Source organism: Pistacia vera, unplaced genomic scaffold (assembly GCF_008641045.1).
Source record: "Pistacia vera cultivar Batoury unplaced genomic scaffold, PisVer_v2 Contig94, whole genome shotgun sequence".
NCBI lineage: Eukaryota > Viridiplantae > Streptophyta > Magnoliopsida > Sapindales > Anacardiaceae > Pistacia > Pistacia vera.
The window spans coordinates 584669-603401 of NW_022196823.1; the positions used below are offsets into that span (position 1 = coordinate 584669).

Genomic DNA, 18733 nt, shown 5'->3' on the forward strand with positions numbered 1-18733 from the left:
CACCATTCAAAGCAATGGTCTTCATTTTAGTTGGACCTCTTTTTTTCTTAGGCACAGTAGTGGAATCCATAAGTATTTATCTTTGCCTCAATACCTGAAATCAAAGAAAGTTAATTATTAAGAATGTAAAATAACATTTAAATTACAATTAATTATTAAGAAATTAATAAATACAAAAAGCCCCATTACCTATAAACAAGGCACAACTACAATTACACGATATACAATATGTAAATGAATAGATAACTAGCTTCAATCCACAAAATAAAAAGTAATAAACAGTGTACATAAAAGAATTGTAGTTCCGTTTAACTTAAATTTACAAAAGTACATAAATCACACCAATACACCTTCACAATCCTCTCTTACGTAACTAACTTCCTCACTATCATCATAAATGTTCATATTGTGTGTTGTAACATATTCAGGTCTACTAGTCAAATCCTCATCCTCATTATACATTTCCAACTCATAGTAACCTCTCGGTGGTGCCTTCAACACAACGTACCAATTAGGTGAATCAATTTCTTTAGAGTAAAACACTTGTTTCGCTTGAGTTGCTAGGATAAATGGCTCCCTTACATACTGATTCTGACTTTGGTGCAAATTGACAAGTGTAAAACCATCTTCAAACTTAACTCCATGTCCAGCATTCGCCCAATGACACTTGAATATTGGAAGTTGAAATTGATAGTAATCCAATAAGATAATTTCTTTTATCACCCCATAGTATGCAACTACATCAACAACTTGTGAAGTATCTTTTGCACTTGCTCGACATATTGTTGTTGCCTCAATTGAAACACCACTGTTTTGTGTTGATTTGTCAACATCCTTTGTGTGAAACCTTTGTCCATTTATAACATAACCATTATAACTCATGGCATGATTCCTTGGACCATTTGCAAGCCACTTTAGTGTTTCTCCATCCTCACATATGGAGGTTAGGAACGAAACCTATACAAACAATTTTAAAGAGGTGTTAATATTATTTATGAGATGACTTACAAAGTACTTAGCAATCATTCAAACTATAATACCTTTTCTTTCAACCATGTTGCAAAATTATTTGCATGGGTCTTTTGGAGTAAGTTGTGATTTCTCTCAAGATTCTTGTTGGATTGCTTTAACTCTTCCAAATGCATCCTAACATGAAACCAAGTAGTGCAAAAGTCATATACAATGTAAATAGTTATCTAAATTGGAAATCTAGAGATAAATACTTACTGTAGAAATGGTTCGGTCACTGTTGTGTTAAATAACACATAACGATGTGCACGCTCTAACACTTCATCACTTAATGACATTGACTTTCCTCCCAAGATTGGATGACCTTCTAGAATTACGTCGGAAAAGAAATCTTGATTACGAGCATTTTGATCATTTCCTCCAAAATCATGATTAAAATACCCACTACAGAAAGTAACAGTTTCATCAACAAGATAACATTCTGCAATACAAACTTTAGGTCGTGCACGATTTTTAACATATCCTTTGAGAATCTTCATGTACCTAAATAAAAATATATCACATTAAATTAATGTCTTTAAATAATAGACGAATTCAAACAGAGATGGGTTTAACGATTGATCACCTCTCAAACGGATACATCCATCGATACTGAATGGGTCCGCCTAGTCGTGCTTCTCTTCCTAAATGAATTGAAAGGTGGATCATGATATCAAAGAATGACGGGGGAAAGAATCGCTCAAACATACATATGGTTTCAACAACTTCATCTTCTAGTGCAACCACAACTTCTCTATCAATAACTCGTTGGCATAATTTATTAAAAAATGCACATAATCGCATAATTGCCATTCTTGGTCCCTTGGGTAACAACCCTCTTAATGCTACCACCAATAATTGTTGTATTAGAACATGACAGTCATGCGATTTAAGACCTGTTATCTTGCATTCTTCAATTGATACACAATTCCCAATGTTTGAGCTATACCCATCAGGTAACTTTAGATTAAATAATCTCTCACAAAATTTTTCTTTCTCCGTCTTTGATAACGTATGTGGAGCCAATGGTAGGTATGTTCTACGTCCATGATCTTTTGGATGCAACTCATGACGAATTCCCATATCTTCTAAATCTTTTCCAGAATAGCTGATACCGAGGCATTTAGAGGAGTATATTGACTCTTGTCACGATCGCGACGAGGAACTGGGGCATAAGATTTCTTGGGCTCGTGGCGCTGCTTCTTTTCTTTTCGCTGATCATCACTGGCCCATCTGTGATTAGCCCGCCAATTTTCTCCCCGATTGGGAGCACTGCTCGAAGGACAGGGGTCATGGCGATTGAGAGCGGCCACAGAACTTTCAATGCGAAGGTACTTTTTGGTAAGGTTGTAGAAGCGAGTGAGGGAAACATCATCCTCAGTTTGCAGTTCCTTCCATAAGTCTGTATGTGGGCGAACTCCCGCAATGATGAGAGTCCGAACAGACTCTTTGGGAGTGTGAGATACTTTGTGGAGCTCCTTATGGAACAGTGTCTATATAAGATTGGAGGGATTCATCCATCTCTTGCCTTATGTTGCTCAGGTAGCTTAGAGGCATTGAGAACTTCCTGTTCGCCTGGAAGTGCCTCAGAAATGTCGAGTTCATTTGAGGCCACGAGCTGACTGATCCTGTCGAGAGTGACCTAAACCATCGCTTGACATGGGAGGTAAGGGTTACCACTAAGCAATGACATTTTGCCAAGTTAGAGACTTGGTGGAGTTCCATGAGGTCGTTGAACTCATACAAATGATCCTGCGGATCGGAATTCCTATTGAATGCTCGCATGTCAGGCATTCTGAATCTCGATGGGAGGGGAGCAACTAACACTACTGGAGAAAAGAGAGATGCCTCTGCGACCTGCCCTTGCTCATTTTGTTGAGCCTTAAGCTGATGCATAGCTCGCTGTAGCTCCTCAATCTGAAGCAGCGGAACTACTTGGGGATCACTTTCCGCAACGCGGGTTCGGTCCTCACGGTTACAGTTAAGGAAAGACTGTAAATTGGACTCTTCCTCACCTCGGTCGGAAGCTTTGGCCAATCTCGGCACATGCTAGCTAGAGCTGTGTGACTATATCGAGTTGTTCGGGGAATCTTTCTGACCTCCGCGATGGTACGAATCGACCTGCGGACGATGGGAATCCCCTGCATGATGACGATCGAAGTCGTCCTTTTGGTGATATTGGGAATCTCCCTGCCTTGAACTTTTGTGGGAGTGCCCATGCAACGTTGCGTGGGACGGCTCATGCTGCAACATATCGCCAAGTCGTAATGCCACGGGTAATCTATACGTGGTGCGATCGGTGTTCGCTAGTCCCTCAGAGCCCTTAGGTCTATTGTGCGCCACTTGCTTTCCTTTTCTCTGGCGTGCTGTTGTGCGCATGGCATGGGCTTTCGCCCTTTTCCACGCTTTCGCGCGACTTACAGGCGTTTTTGGCGGTAGCACCACCTCATTGGATTCAAGTGGCATAACCCGATCCAATTGGTCCAGCCTTCGGCTGACCGTTTGAAGAGTATTATTGAACCTCTCCAGGTAATTCATGATGGCTGGATTAGGCTGTGAGCGTGAAGGAATATCCCCCATGATATTCTACTAGACTGGTGGCACTTCGGGAGAAGTGTCATGTACCTGGGGGATTGCTTCATTACCATGACTGGTTCGCTCAGATTCGAAGTCGCGGGCCATTTACTTTTATGGGACCGAGTAGTCAGAGATTTCTCTGATGAAGAGTAGGTACTAAATTAGGCCCTCCTTCTAGCACCAAACTGTTGATGCTTGATTTTGACACCAACTAGTGGGAAATGCTAAACGGACTTAGAAATCATACGTGATATGAGAATATTTAGTTAAATAAAGGGTGAGAAGCTGTTGATGCTTGATTTTGACACCAACTATTCGCACGTGGGAAATACTAAGCGGACTTAGAAGTCACACGTGATATGAGAATATTTTGTTAAATAAAGGGTGAGAAACAATGTTTAAAGTATTTCGGATGCTCAAAAGCGAATCCTACGTCTACTGATATTGTATTAATGAATAAGGTCAGGTCGTATTAAGCGAGTTGGGTTACGGCTTAGAAAATACAAAGGAGAGAGAGACAGAGAGAGAGAGAGAGTAAGCTATTCTAGAGTGAAATTAGCTAATCCTGCAAATAAATAGAGAAGGCCTTTATTTATAGTGGGATAAACCAAGGTAATGATTACTAATTCTGCAAGTGAGTGGATACCATGCAAATCCTTCTCTGCGTCCCATTGCTCACCTGCCTGAGTGATTTCCTTGACTTATGCAGGGATTGGACATGTGGACGATTTCCAACCATTCACTAGCCTGACACTCACCCACTGCATTGACAGAGGCATGCCACTTACGTCATTATGTGACATGGGTGCGTGTGAACGGTCGCAAAACTTTCCCAGGTTCTGACCATCCCATGCTGACAAGACTTCGCGTCAGCCCTACTTTTTTAGGCATAACAATTATCATTAACAAACTTTATAAACTGCAATGTCACGATATGGATAACTATTTGATTGAAAAATTACATCATACTAAAATGTTACTTAAGCCAAATCTTAGGGATGAAATTTTTGTTTTCCCTTTGTTTTAGAGACATATAAGTATACCCCAGGTTGGGAAACAATAGTATAATGTCTTCTGACACATTAATAAGATATAACAATTTATTATTCTATAATTAATTTTTAAAAATAACCCATATTAATTTATGAATATTGAAGTTTTAAAAGTGACCCCCAAATCTAAGTTAGGAATAATCAAATTTTAAAAATAATACGAGATTGTTAATGGGGCTTAGAGGTGGGAATTAGGTCCGGGCCCAAAGGACCCACCCCAAAAACCTGGTCCTAAGACCAGACCAGGCCCAAGGGAGGAGGGACTGAGCAAGGCTGGTCCCTCCTCCAAGGCCTAGGCCTGGGATCGATCCTAGACTCGGGCCCAAACCCCTTCCCTAATTACATTTAACCCCTATAAAAAAGCCAAAACCCCTTGTTTAATATGAAATTGACAGTAAATATAAGGGTTAGAATAATTTTATAAAATAAATTTTAAAAAAATAAATAGGACCGATCAGGACCCTAAGAAATCTCATGGGCCCAGGACAGTCCTTAAAAAATTGGACCTGGATTGAGACCGATCCTTGAGGGCCTAGGCTTGGGACTGCTAAAGCCTAGGTCTTGCCCACCTCTAATGTGGCTTGTTGGGTTGGATATTTGACTTTCATGCCCATATCCATCTACTCTATAAATACCCAAATTTACATTATTGTCCATTATTAAAAAAATGGACAGGTTTGGATTTGAATTATTATTATTATTAATATTATTTTTGGTTGAAAAACAAGTTTCTCGATGATTTACCCATTGTTTTATAATATTACACTAACAAAATCAATCAAATATCATGACATCCTAATATTTTCTTTAATCAGGACATTGAATTTGAGACATTATACTTTTTTAATGGTTGAGAATTATTCATATTAAAATTAGTTTTCATACAAAATTCATGGGAGACAGAAAGTGAAAGAGATAAGGTAGAAAAAAATTAATTTTATTTTTGTTGAAATATATTCACATTAAAATTAGTTACAGTACAAAATCCACGAGAGATATAAAATGAAAGAGATAAGGTAGAGAAAGTTAAAATTTTGTTCAACTGTAATATCAAGTAGCTTTTTAATTTGAAAAATGTTATCCTTACAAAGACCATACAAAGAGGGCTACAAAGTAACATCATCAAGAAGAAAAAAACAAAGAAAAAACGGAAAAAGAGAGAGAGAGAGAGAGAAATCATGAAAATCAAGGGTGGGGATTGTCTTTGTATGCCCCCTTTGTATATGTCTTTGTAAAACTAGCATTGCTCTTTTAATTTTAATAAATCTCAACCATCAACAAAATCCCATATCTCAAATTTAAGGTCCTAATATAATTTATACTTTTTGCAAATTTAAAAAGTTAATAATTAGAGTTAATGACAATAATACCACTGAGGTATAATATAATAACAAAAATTCTTCCATTGTTAAGTTTGAGATGTTAAAATAAACGATATGAGGGCAATTTGATGATATTTATTAACTCATAATAATGTAAATTTAACAGCTTTAACAGTTTATTAATGGCAAGGGGGTTATTGTTATTTCGAAAACCTTACAGGGATTTTGTGTTATATCATACTTTGAGATGATTTTTTTCATTACCTCGAAGAATTAAGAAAAAAGTTTTTTACCATAGAAATATCTAAACAAAATAAATATAATCAAAAGTTCAAAGTCTAAAATTGGCGTTACTTTAAACATTAAGCACTACAAGAGTAAACATCTTCCTTGAAGGGAAAAAAAATTAATTATGTTATATTTATTATGATATTAATTCACATTAAAAAAAAAAAAAAAAAAAAAAAACACTTTAAACTTTCTTCATATATTTATATTCTCAATAAAATCAATGATTTGGGACCCGGACCGAATTGGTCGGTCCGATTGGTCCGACCATTGATCAGCCCCTTCTCCGTTTTGGGGACACCCTAAACCCAATTTCAATCATTAGCCCAAATTGACTCGCGATTGAACCAATGGAATAGTGTCGAACAGCCTTTTCAACTGGCCTAGTGGCTAAACTGGGTTATTAAAGTCTATAAAATTAAAATCGTGTTGGCATCGCCACCGGCCATTTTCGATGATTCTGGTGCAGTTGCACCAATCTAACACCACCATCGGCATCGCCTTCATCTCCACGACAAAACCGCAACCATCTTAGGCCAAGTGCACCCGTCGGTCGTCGACCATTGTTCACCTATTGATTCGCGCAACTGCCTATCTTCAAACTTGTTCTGATTTTGAAGTGGAGTTTTGTTTCGCACACAAGGGTGTATTTGCTAGATTTCAAACTTGTATGAACTGATGGTAATTTCCTAGGGATATGTATGTTAAGTTTCATACTAGGTTTTATGTTGATGACACTAGTCTGACCCGTTGATTGGACTAGTTGGACTACCTAACCCAGAAACTGGCCCCTTGACTGGGTCAAGGCCCAGGTCGAGTTTAAAAACATTGAATAAAATGTGTCACAAGCGATGAAGCTGGCAAAAAGATAATTTGAAGTAAGTCTATGGAGATGTAAATAGTGGTCAGGGTTTTCTTTTGTTTGAAAAAAAAAAAAAAGTCCATAGTATGATTTTTTATAAAAAATATTTATAATTTTAATATTAGATAAAATATATGATTATTCATTTGTAGTTCTATGTTTTTAGGACAAAATGGGACGGTTCAAGCTAAAAGTTAGCATTCTCATCCCTGCACCATAATAATTTGGAACAATATATTAAAACGAAAATCTACTTTGCCCAACATTTTTCATGACCCAATTCTAATTTATTAGGGTAGGGTTTCATGGACCCAAACTTATAGGTCATTTTAACATCCCTATCATGTTAAAATTTAACAAGTTGAAATGTGAGGAATTAAACTTATAGTTATTGTTTATTTTTATCATGAAATTTATAAACTTTTATAATTAATATCAATGTTCTGAAAACTGGACCGTCCGGTCGAACCAATTCGACCAGTAGCCGGCGGCATATTCGGTCCGGTATCCTCTGAAAACCGCTATTTTCAATCAAACTGGATTGAGCAGCGGTTGGACAGCCGGAATAGTGCCGAATCACAGTCTAATCGCAACTCAATCTCGCCGGAATCCGGCATCGTTCGAGGGAGAAAACACCACCATTAGACTTGACAGCATATCCACGACAAAACCCAGCCATTTTTAGTGGCTGTCGTCTAGCCTTCGTCGCTCGCCGTCCACCTAAAGTTCACGCAACCGCCTGACTTTCTTGATTCCAGCGAGTTCTGGCGCCGATGGAACTCCTTAGCACCGCCATCAGATTCGCCGGCACCTATACATCAAAAGCCCCATGATTCCAAACTTCGATTGGCCGTCAATCGTCGCTGTTGCCACCATCACCAGTCTCTTCGCGTGCAGGGGTGTTTTGGACAGATTTCAAACCTTAAGGGAGTATTATGGGGTGTTTTTGATGAATTTCAAACATTTAGGGACTAAAATTTGTTTACAGAATACGGTCCAACCGACCGATCCAATCGGTCAAACCAGAAATCGGACCCTTGAACGAGTCATAGTCCGATCCGGTTTTCGTAATATTGATTAATATTTTAATAATTTAATCCTAACATATTAGATAAATTTTGTATTAAAAAGTATGGTCGAAGTGAGGGTAAAATAGTATTATTCGAAAAATATTATCACGATTTATTTCTTATATAATTTATTAAAAAGTAGAGAGTTTTGGTAATTTTGAAACCTTAGAGCATCTCCAAAGGACTCTTTATATGACCCTTATATAATTTATTAAAAAATAGAGAGTTTTGGTAATTTTGAAACCTTTAGAGCATCTCCAAAGGACTCTTTATATGACTCAAACTCTTTATTATAAAGAGTCTATCCATAAAAATAAGAGTCCAACCGACTTTTTATCTCTAAAATATAAATTAAGGAGTGAGTTTGACTCTCCACATTTAGAGAGTCAAATTTCACTCTCTATCCTAATTTTAATTAATAAACTACAAGTTCTTATATATTTTATTTATTAATTTTCTCTCCCATTAAGTCTCTTTCTTAAAAATAAAGAGTATCTTCATTAAATTTAAAGAGTCTATTGGATTTAAATAAAGATTGTGTTCTTTATATTTAAAATTTAATAAATATGTTCTTTATTTATATGAAAGATACTCTTAAAAATAAATAGCATAATTAGAGATGCTCTTAGATGCATTTGTGATTTTCACTAAACCCTAAAGAGGTTTTTGTCATTCGCTGAGCATTTACCATTTTTTCATCTTGTAATAAACCCAAGCAAACATAAGCTTACATCCCTTATTTACCATTAAAATATTGGTAAACAAGCTGTGTTAGCAATAGTTGTGTTGGGATTATTTGTATTCCAAACGAATGGTAGTGGAATTTCTTGATTTAGAGAATTAAAAATTAACAACAGAGAACGATTAGAGATTATAGCTTTGAAGTTTTTCTCCAAATGGTTTTCCTACGTTACTACGTATCCTCTGAATCGGAAAATAACATGTGGGCATCATTCAGGTATCCCAAAACATTGACGGGTTTCGCATAACTCACTTTCTCAGTTTTTAATTGATTTTGGGAGAATAATTGTGTACTAATTTTCCAGGATTAAGAAACCCTTTTACATATTAATTAGGATTCTAAATCCTAAGAATTATTTAAAACCTTTTACACCATCTGATGAAATTTATGACCTAGTGGAAAATTTGGGTCCACCAAAATTGAACTATTTAATTAAATACTCTATTAAGAAAGCTTTAATAAATTAATCTGATTAATTTTGCATAAAAGCCCTATCCATATGACAATTAATTAAGGGTGTGTTTGGTTTAAAGGATATTGGATTATTGAGAATATTGGATTACTAAAATCTTATATTACCTTGAAAATTACTAGGAATCTTTAGGAAAATGTGTTTGGTTAGTTGGAATAAATGGATGGATATGTTATATTAATATGTTTGGTTAGGAGGAATAAATTGGTGGATATGTTATTTAAATTACTAAATTGTCCTCTTTTTAAATATTAATATAATATTATTTTTATTATTAATTTTTAAATAATTTTTTAACCCCCAATATTTCAAATTTAGCTAAAACACCCCCGCTTATATAAAACTTTAATTTGTAACAAAGTTACTCCATCACCCTGCCACTAGCCAAACAACCGCCAACTGCCTCGGGAAGTCGCCGGAAGTCACCTGGAGTCACCGAGAGTAGCCCACCATCACCGGGAGGCTCTGATATGACTGTTTCTGGCCATATTGATGGTCGAAAATGTCATATCAAGAGCAAATCTAGCCGGGTGATGGTGGGCTACTCTCAGTGACTCCAGGTGACTTCCGACCACTTCCCACAGTGGCCAACGATTGTTTGGCTGGCGGTTGGTGGCGGTAGGTGGGTAAGGGTGGTGGCTTGGGTAAGCTGAAATTTGTTTTGATTTCAATGGTACTTTCATCCAAAAAGTTAATTAATCGGGGAGAAATGATAAAAGCAAGATTCATGTAAATAAATTTAAAAATAAGGGCATTATTGCTCTAAAATTTTATTAATAAGGGATATAATTGTAACAAAAAAAAAAAAAGATTACCTTGGTAATCTTACAATACCTAAGAAAATGGAGGTAATCAGATTATCTCTAATATTACCAACAGTAACTACTATTGGTATTGGAAGATTATCAGAATCTTATATTACTTGACAACCAAACATGGTAATCAAAGTAATATAAAATGACATAACCCCAGTAATATGATATTACCTCCAACTAAACACCCCCTAAATATCATGTGAATGTATCCTAAGAGAAAATTACCGTTTTACCCTTTTAATTATTTCTTAATCCATTAAGACCATTTTTCATCTAATGGATAATTAAAACGGTCATAATTTATACGAATATAAATATAATCTCAATTTGATGAATCTAATCATCAAATAGTTGGTCAAGATTATTATTTGAGTCCTTGAAAAATCCTTAAGGTGATATTCTTATGTCACTTAGGAGTAATGAATTATATATCTATGGATTAAAGTTCTTAATGCTTATAAATATATTTTCCCAACTAGCCAGGATATTAAGCATGTGCATGTGGTCTCACCTTTCATTATAATCAAAGAAAATATACCATAAACATGAGTCACTCTATCCACGCAGAACTTAAGATAAACACGCCCTTAATTGCTAAGGGTCTGCTTGGGAGTTTTTTTTTTCACTGGTTTTGGAGGGTTTTTAATTAGACTGGTTTTGAAGTGTTTAAAAACCCCCACTTGCCAGATTTTTAATGGACTAGTTTTGACTGGTTTAAAAACCCCCCAAAACCAGTGTAGTGTATTTTTGAGGGGTTTATAAAACACCCAAAATCGGGGTGTTTTGGCTGGTTTAAAATTTTTATCTAAAAAAGATCCCTTTCCACTCCTTTTGCTGCACACAACTCTCGCTGCTATTGACTTCTTTCTAGAACACAAATCTCTTGCTGCTACACACAAAGTGAGTGAATGGTTTTAATTTGCTGCACACATCTCGTTTAATTTGTGATAGTCAAGATTTCTGTGTTTGTTTCGTTTGGGTTAGGAGAGAGAAAGTTAACAATTTGAGATCTGAAGAAAGGAAAAAGATATTAAAATGAAAACAAAAACAAAAGGATAACAGATAGAGCAAGATTGGGGTTTTGTTTTGTTTGGTTTTGGGATTTAGTAGATGGGAAAGTAAAGCAAATGGTAAGAGAATCAAAGGGATTTAAAAGTGTCTGAAAACATATGATTCGGTGGTCATTGCCGTACCAGATAACAGCTGCTACCATCTGATTCTGATCGCCGATTACTTAAAGNATTATTATTTGAGTCCTTGAAAAATCCTTAAGGTGATATTCTTATCTCACTTAGGAGTCATGAATTATATATCTATGGATTAAAGTTCTTAATGCTTATAAATACATTTTCCCAACTCGCCAGGATATTAAGCATGTGCATGTGATCTCGCCTTTCATTCTAATCAAAGAAAATATACCATAAACATGAGTCACACTATCCACCCAGAACATAAGATAAACACGCCCTTAATTGCTAAGAGTGTGAATTTAATATTCTAATATTAAATTCACACAGTCCATTCAGTGTATTCCAAATACGCAAGTGTCTTTATTCCAAAGTCTCTACTTTAATGACTTTAGACTCGTCATTCCCCATTAGGCAAACAACACAACAACCTTGACTAAATAAAGTGTCCAATTCTATTTAAGATTGTGAACAATATTTTGAACTTAAATTAAGAACTATGTCTTCCATATATGACTAACTCATATAAATGATTCAATATTAATAATAAGTTTATGGATTCTTGGATGTTGACTTGAATTAATAAATATCGAATGAAAATTAATTAAGTTTTATATAATAATAAAATATTTATTGCAGGAAATTTATCTAGCTTATAGGGCACATCCTTACAAGTCCCGTGTATGACAATCGTTGCACAGCAACATAACTCTTGAGACTTGACCCTTTAACAAAAATTAAATAATATTTGAATAAAATAAAAATAATTGTATATACTTTTTTGGATGTGTCAAAGAGCAGTGCAGGGAGCCAGGGATTATTGCAAGTGCCATTGTCTCTAGCACAACTCCTAGGCTGTTTGGTTGGGGTTCCCTTGTTGTTGAGGTAATGCAATTTTATATCATTTACATTACCATATTTGATTGTTAAGTAATATAAAATTTTGGTAATCTTTTAAAATAAATAGTAATTGTTATTGGTTATATAGGTGATAATCTGAATACCATCATTTTCTTAAGGTAGCGTTTGATTCAGATAATGTTTTATTACTTGGGAATATTATATTAATAGAAAGGTAGATTACCTTGAAGATTACCAGGTATAAAATATTTTTGTGTGTGGATTGCAAGGGATTTATAATTGATAATAGTATTTGGTTGACAGTAATTTAATATTACATAAGGGTATTTTACAAAAATACCCGTACTAGTTCTGATGTCTGGGAATCAATGATGGCTTTGTTTGGTTGAAGAGGTATAATTTTGCCCATTTGCAATTAGTTTCTATACTTGTCCCTTCAAAGTGTAAGAGTTGGGCGAATCTTTTCTAAGTTTTTGCTTGAATTATGTAACAAAATTAACCATTGCAAACAATTTTCATTTTTTATTCTGGGTAACTGGTTCTTTTACAAAGTAATATCTTCTTGTGGGAAATTACCAATGAGCATTTTTAGGTGCGCCGCACAAAGAAATTTGAAACGTAAATAACAAACACAGCAGCAACAATGTACACTACAATATTGGCATTCATCACCCTAAACACACCATTACAAACCTGCACAAGCGTCCACCTCAAGCCCACCAGCAACACCCACCAACTGCTAAACCAACATAAACAACTTGCAGCTCAAACATGCAATGTAGCCTCTCAACACCCCTACCCAGTCGCCATACGATCATGTCCCATTCCTCCATAACATCGTCACCCAATGCATCAAACATGCAAAGCATATCTTGTAGCAAAAAACTTGCTACACAACTAAAAATTACAACCAAAGAGAAAACTCAAAACAACAACCCACAAACAATAGAAAACCCATTCCTCTCACAACAACATACCAGACATTCAAATGCACCTAGCCCCACCAAAAATCTCCAAACACAAAAGCATAATCCATAATCCACACCCCCCTTCAGCCCATACTGAAACACATCCCACCATCCACACATATGATGAAACTGTTGCAATTTAGCAATTTGAAACAAACATTTGTATGTAATAGATATTTCAATAGAATAGAAACATAAAGTTGTAACATTTGTTTTACAATTGTGCCTTATCACAATGTTGGATTGTTTTCGGACTTTATTTTGTAACACATGAACTACTTTTCATCCAACAGTTATAGAAACACACAAATTACAATAAAACAATGTGGCCGAATGGACGTTACTCATAGCTTTAACCTTTTGTGGAGTATTGACAGTCCTGTACAAGTCAGGAAATCATACTTGTTAGTGATGCAAACACAATTCATGACCATGAGATGGTAGGTCATGATCAATGGTCACATAGTCCATATTATATTAAATAGCCAATTACAACAGCAAATGTTTACCACTGCCTCACTCTACGCGACGTCCAACAACAGTTTGTCATGGAAAGATGTGACTTCATCCTCCCTAAACCAATCCTCTTTCATTTGTGGTAAGGCACAATTTACACAATGACATCATAAATAAGTAGTTGTATCTTCATAGAAAATGATGTAAAAAATTATGAGTGGAAATGGAACAATGCAACACTTACAAAGTACGGGTAACCTTCGGTTAGGGAAAACTTCACTGGTGCATGTTCAAGGAACTTCTATATATAATAAAGCACAAAATAGCCACAATTAGTTTGGTTCCTTTGCTGGGGAACCTAGACACACATAACATTCAGTAAGTCAATGAGCATTCACATAGATGACAACAAAAATCCAAAATGTGACCCCTGTGGGGTCAAACAGTACACACATCAGGCACCATGAGAGGTATATCAATGACTCGGTTACTCTTTCCTGCCATTGTTTTAACAGCAATGATATCAAGGGAAAACCTGCGGAACAAGTTGTGGAATTAAAATTAGCCGCATTATTGGCCACACACTTCAGCATAAGTGAAAATTCTAGAGCAGGATCTTAAAAACTGTTTGAAGACCTTACTTTCTTATCAGAGGCTCAAACCTCTTTGGGTCAGCAAACCGAAGTGAGTCCAACAATAACATGCAACTTATGTTGGGTTTTGATCGCGCTACTTCCCCAAAGTTACATAAGATCAACAAACTCCAGTGACCCCTGCATATACAGAAACGTAAAATATTAGCACCCCCATCAATAGAATTGAAAATGACCTTGCATTTATAAAAATCAGCAAACATTAACTAACCATAATACAATAGGAAAGAACACATATTTTGAAGAGAATATGTCCTCTTTTTTAATCCATTTCACAACCTTCTGCCTCCTAACTCGTATGGAATACAGGTAAAACCACATGGAATCGAGACACTTGAAATCCGATATGTCAACATGTGCAGATCTTGTCCACAATTTCCTGTCATGACCGAAATTATCAACATTACCAAAAAGTTTTCCATTTAAAAATTACATGGATGCAGATGAGAAGCATACCCTAAGTGTCGGTCGAACATATTGCTGGTCAACATTCCATGATGTCTATTGGTGGCAATGTAGTTGCTTGCCCGTCATGGAAGTTTCTTACCTATAAAGCAAATTGTCCTCAATATGTTTTGAACCGTTGTTATATTCCCCAAAGAACAAATATATGAAACCATATTCCTTACCTTCAAATTTCCTCTCACTACAGACTGTCCATATAACGTCTAAATCATCATGGAAGCCATGGTTGACACTAGTTGGTTGGTTAAACTGTACATGTTCCACTCCCCCTGAAAATGCATAATATGTGCAAATCGACTTCATCAAATACTGATCAATCCTCCATGAACAAAGTAACAATTTATGAAATCACATTACTGACCTTCATCTTTGTCCTCTCTACACATTGGTCGTGTGGCATGTGACTGCCCATGGCACCCAATATGGGCATTATTTCCTTTATGCCTTTGTGTAGATGTCATTCCCCTTGAACATGTGTAAAAAATACAGATGACAGTCAAATTGAAAAATATGTAAAAAAGAATGAGGAAGTAAAAAGCAAAGGTAATTATGTTATAACTGCACTCAAGATAATTGTTGCAACACATGATAATTAGATATCATAATAATAACAACAGCATAAATGACAATACACAACACCATTTCATATTGTGATTTCCATTTAATTAACAACATTTACAATCCTTAACAAAAACCAGGGTATTACACAGCAAAAGACATCCATGGTGGGATATGGTTAAGTGTTGACACAATGTACTATCACACCTAATAAAAAAGTACTTAACATCCACGATTTATACAATGCAAATACTACACCATGGTGTTTCATAGTAAAAAATACCCCATACCCATGCAACTGACAGACTTCTACTGAGCCAGCACATTCATCTAAACAAACACATCAGTGCACAAAAAAGTTAAATGCTAGCATAAATATATTACTAATCATCAAACACTAGAAGGTACACATTACTTGTGAGCTGCTTCCTCACAAACTCCCGCCTAATATGAAGCGGTAACGCAAAGAAGAACTCAATTTTGTGAGGTTCCTTGCATATCACCTCCCCTACCTCCAGCAGCTCATCAATTGTGAACCCATCCAACTCAACTATTGCATTAAACAACGAATTCCTTTTGTCCTTCTCTTCAGACTCTCTTTTGAAAAACGATGCAATGTCTTTAATTTCTTTGCGGGTTCCTTTAAATGCTTTGCTAAACGAGCCGATTTGATCCATGAAGTCAGAAAAACCTTCATCCCTTACCTTCCTCTTGCTGCTACTGACAACCCTTCTACTAGGGTCACCTGTGGCTGTCTGACATGTAGAACCAGCCACCTCTTCCTTCACTCGAATAGTGCTTTGGCCCTCCACCTTAAGATTGACATCGACGTCCATTTCTGTCTCAGTAATCGCCTCTTACTCTGTCTTAAAAGCCTCCACTGCATTAGCGGGGGTCTTTACAACCCTTCTAGTTGCTTGATCTTTACCAAACATTGTGACTAACGAGTCATAGTGGGGGAATGGTCTATGCTGCAGCCCTTTCACGGTAGAATGACTCTAAAAAACATAAATAAAAAAATAAAAAAAAGAGGAATGAAAGTTTAAAAAAAATTAACCATGTAAACAATTTCAGCCAATGAAGAGCACTTAATCAAAGACATCTTTGGTTGCTGTAATGCACTTCTTTGCATCATTCCATCCGAATCCGCTGCCATTTTCTATCATCTAATTGATCGTATGGTACTGGCACTTTAGCAACTTATGCCTCGAATCAATGTGAAGAATTGCCTTAAACCCATGTCCATGAAGCCTCTCCTCCAACATTTTTTCTAGTTGGGACAAAAACCCAACTTTAAATGTGCCATTATCTACACCCTAGTGATTGCTTTGTTTCAGTATTACAAGACATTCAACTAGATGAGCATCTTTTGCCTTTGTCCACTGTCTTTTGGTAGAAGTACTCTTGGCTTTACCCTTTCCTTTTCTGTTGATGTTTGGTACATCCAAACTCAAACTCTTTTCGCCACTTTCGTTTTTTGAATCTGAGTTGTCCATTTGTAAAGAAACTTCAACAACACATTAGACAAAAACACAGCAAAGTAGCTACAAATTTTAATGATTTATACTACAAGAAATGGAACAAAATAATAGAGAAATTGTAAAAGGTGTTGCACTGAAAAAATATATGCACGCCACAAAATGAAAGATAATAACTAAAGAACTCAAATTTAACATACAACAAAGCATCAACAACTAAAATATAACAAAAGAGAAAAACCACGTGCTACAAGTGTTTAAAGTATAATCACAACTAAAACAAAGTAAACCGATCAAATTATTTGCAACAGAAGACATCAACATGGACACACACTTTCAATACAAACCCTAATAACCCGACACTACATATTTCGTGAAGACATCCAACTGTTGAACATTTCTTGAGCCAAATTATCTTTCCACGCAGTCCACGCGACACTCGTCTCCACATGCCTTATTACTTCACCACTGTCCTCCTCGTCGTCCTAGACATTGCACACTTCACCAACCTCACTCTCAATTGGGTCTATTGGCAGTTCATTTCTAATGAAGTTATGTAAAAGGAAACATGCCAAAATAATGTGACATTGGGTTTTCACCGGATAGAAGGATGTTTCTCGCAAAATACCCTATCTTTTCTTTAGTATACTGTCTCAACACAGCTTGCAACACTTTATGGAAATTTCGTGAAATTATCTCACCAGATCTTTTTGTTTGTCTTTTAAGAACTCTATTCTTCACATGGTGTGCAATTATGCGAAGAAAACTAGCTACCATCTCTTTTATAGTTGTATTTCTAGTTGATGCTAACCCGCCAATACTTTTTAGTAAATAACATAACTTGTCAAATGATTTGACATCCATTATACAATTCTCAAGACACTGTGTATCATTATCGAAAACCATGTTCTATAAATTGAGTGATCTAACATTATGTCTATCAATTCGATCAACCGCATATCTTATAGGACGCCTACCCATTACTCTCAGAGAATGCCTACCTATTGCTTTCAAAGAACGCCTACCCATGTAAGTTATAAAACCCTTAGTATTCCTATTCCTATGCAGCACAGCAAACCCAACAATTAGAAGCATGACAAACATGATTTCCATCATGTGCAATTGCAAAAGTAAGATTGTGACCAAACACATCTTCTGCCTTATGGGTAAACGAGTCATGATTGTTTCACCTAATCCATGTACTAAGAAGCATAATATTACTCACAAACACCTATAACATTGCAGTTCACAATTTAAAGTACATTAGCACCAAAGCCAGTGCACTAGACAGTTAAGACAAACTGTGGAATAGCAACCACCCAAACCCAAACAGCAAAATGTAAAAGCCAAAGGCTACGAATGTGTACACTTTAGGAAGCTACAGACGACCATTTCAAACAACACATCACAGAAAAAGAACATCCACACAATCATTGTATCACACATGCATACCGCCTTAACAAACCCAAATTGAAACAACAGAATTTGAAACAAAACAGGGAAGCATAACCCAGATTTAAACCAACATGCTCCATTCTCTACGATGACCATATCATATTAAAACCTAAAGACCATCAAACGATGCCCAAACATTGACACTCCAAACCAAGATAATCATGCCAACAACAAGCACCTTTTCATTTGAAGACAACATCAATATATTTGATTGCAAGTTGCGTGTATGAATGGACAAATTTTTTTCCCCTTTTCGTCGAAGTTGTTTGATTAGTGAAAATGGACAATTGAATCACACAAAATGCCGTAATACAAAACTCACCTAACTCAATTAAAACGACAGAGATTGATAGAGACAAATTGCTAGACTTCAGGACTAGAACTGCTCGATGACGAACAAAAATCAACGCATCAACGTACGATTTAATAACCAACAACACAAAA

General features: G+C 36.0%; 1 protein-coding gene across 1 annotated transcript; it reads right to left on the reverse strand.

Annotated features, from left to right (window-relative positions):
* Positions 1 to 336: 336 nt before the first annotated feature.
* On the reverse strand, positions 337 to 2091 carry LOC116120545. Its single transcript, XM_031406496.1, has 4 exons — positions 1595 to 2091; positions 1228 to 1512; positions 1041 to 1146; positions 337 to 957 (listed from the first exon to the last, which is right to left on the reverse strand). The coding sequence occupies exons 1-4, from the start codon at positions 2089 to 2091 to the stop codon at positions 337 to 339; spliced, it is 1509 nt and encodes a 502-aa protein (XP_031262356.1).
* Positions 2092 to 18733: the final 16642 nt, after the last annotated feature.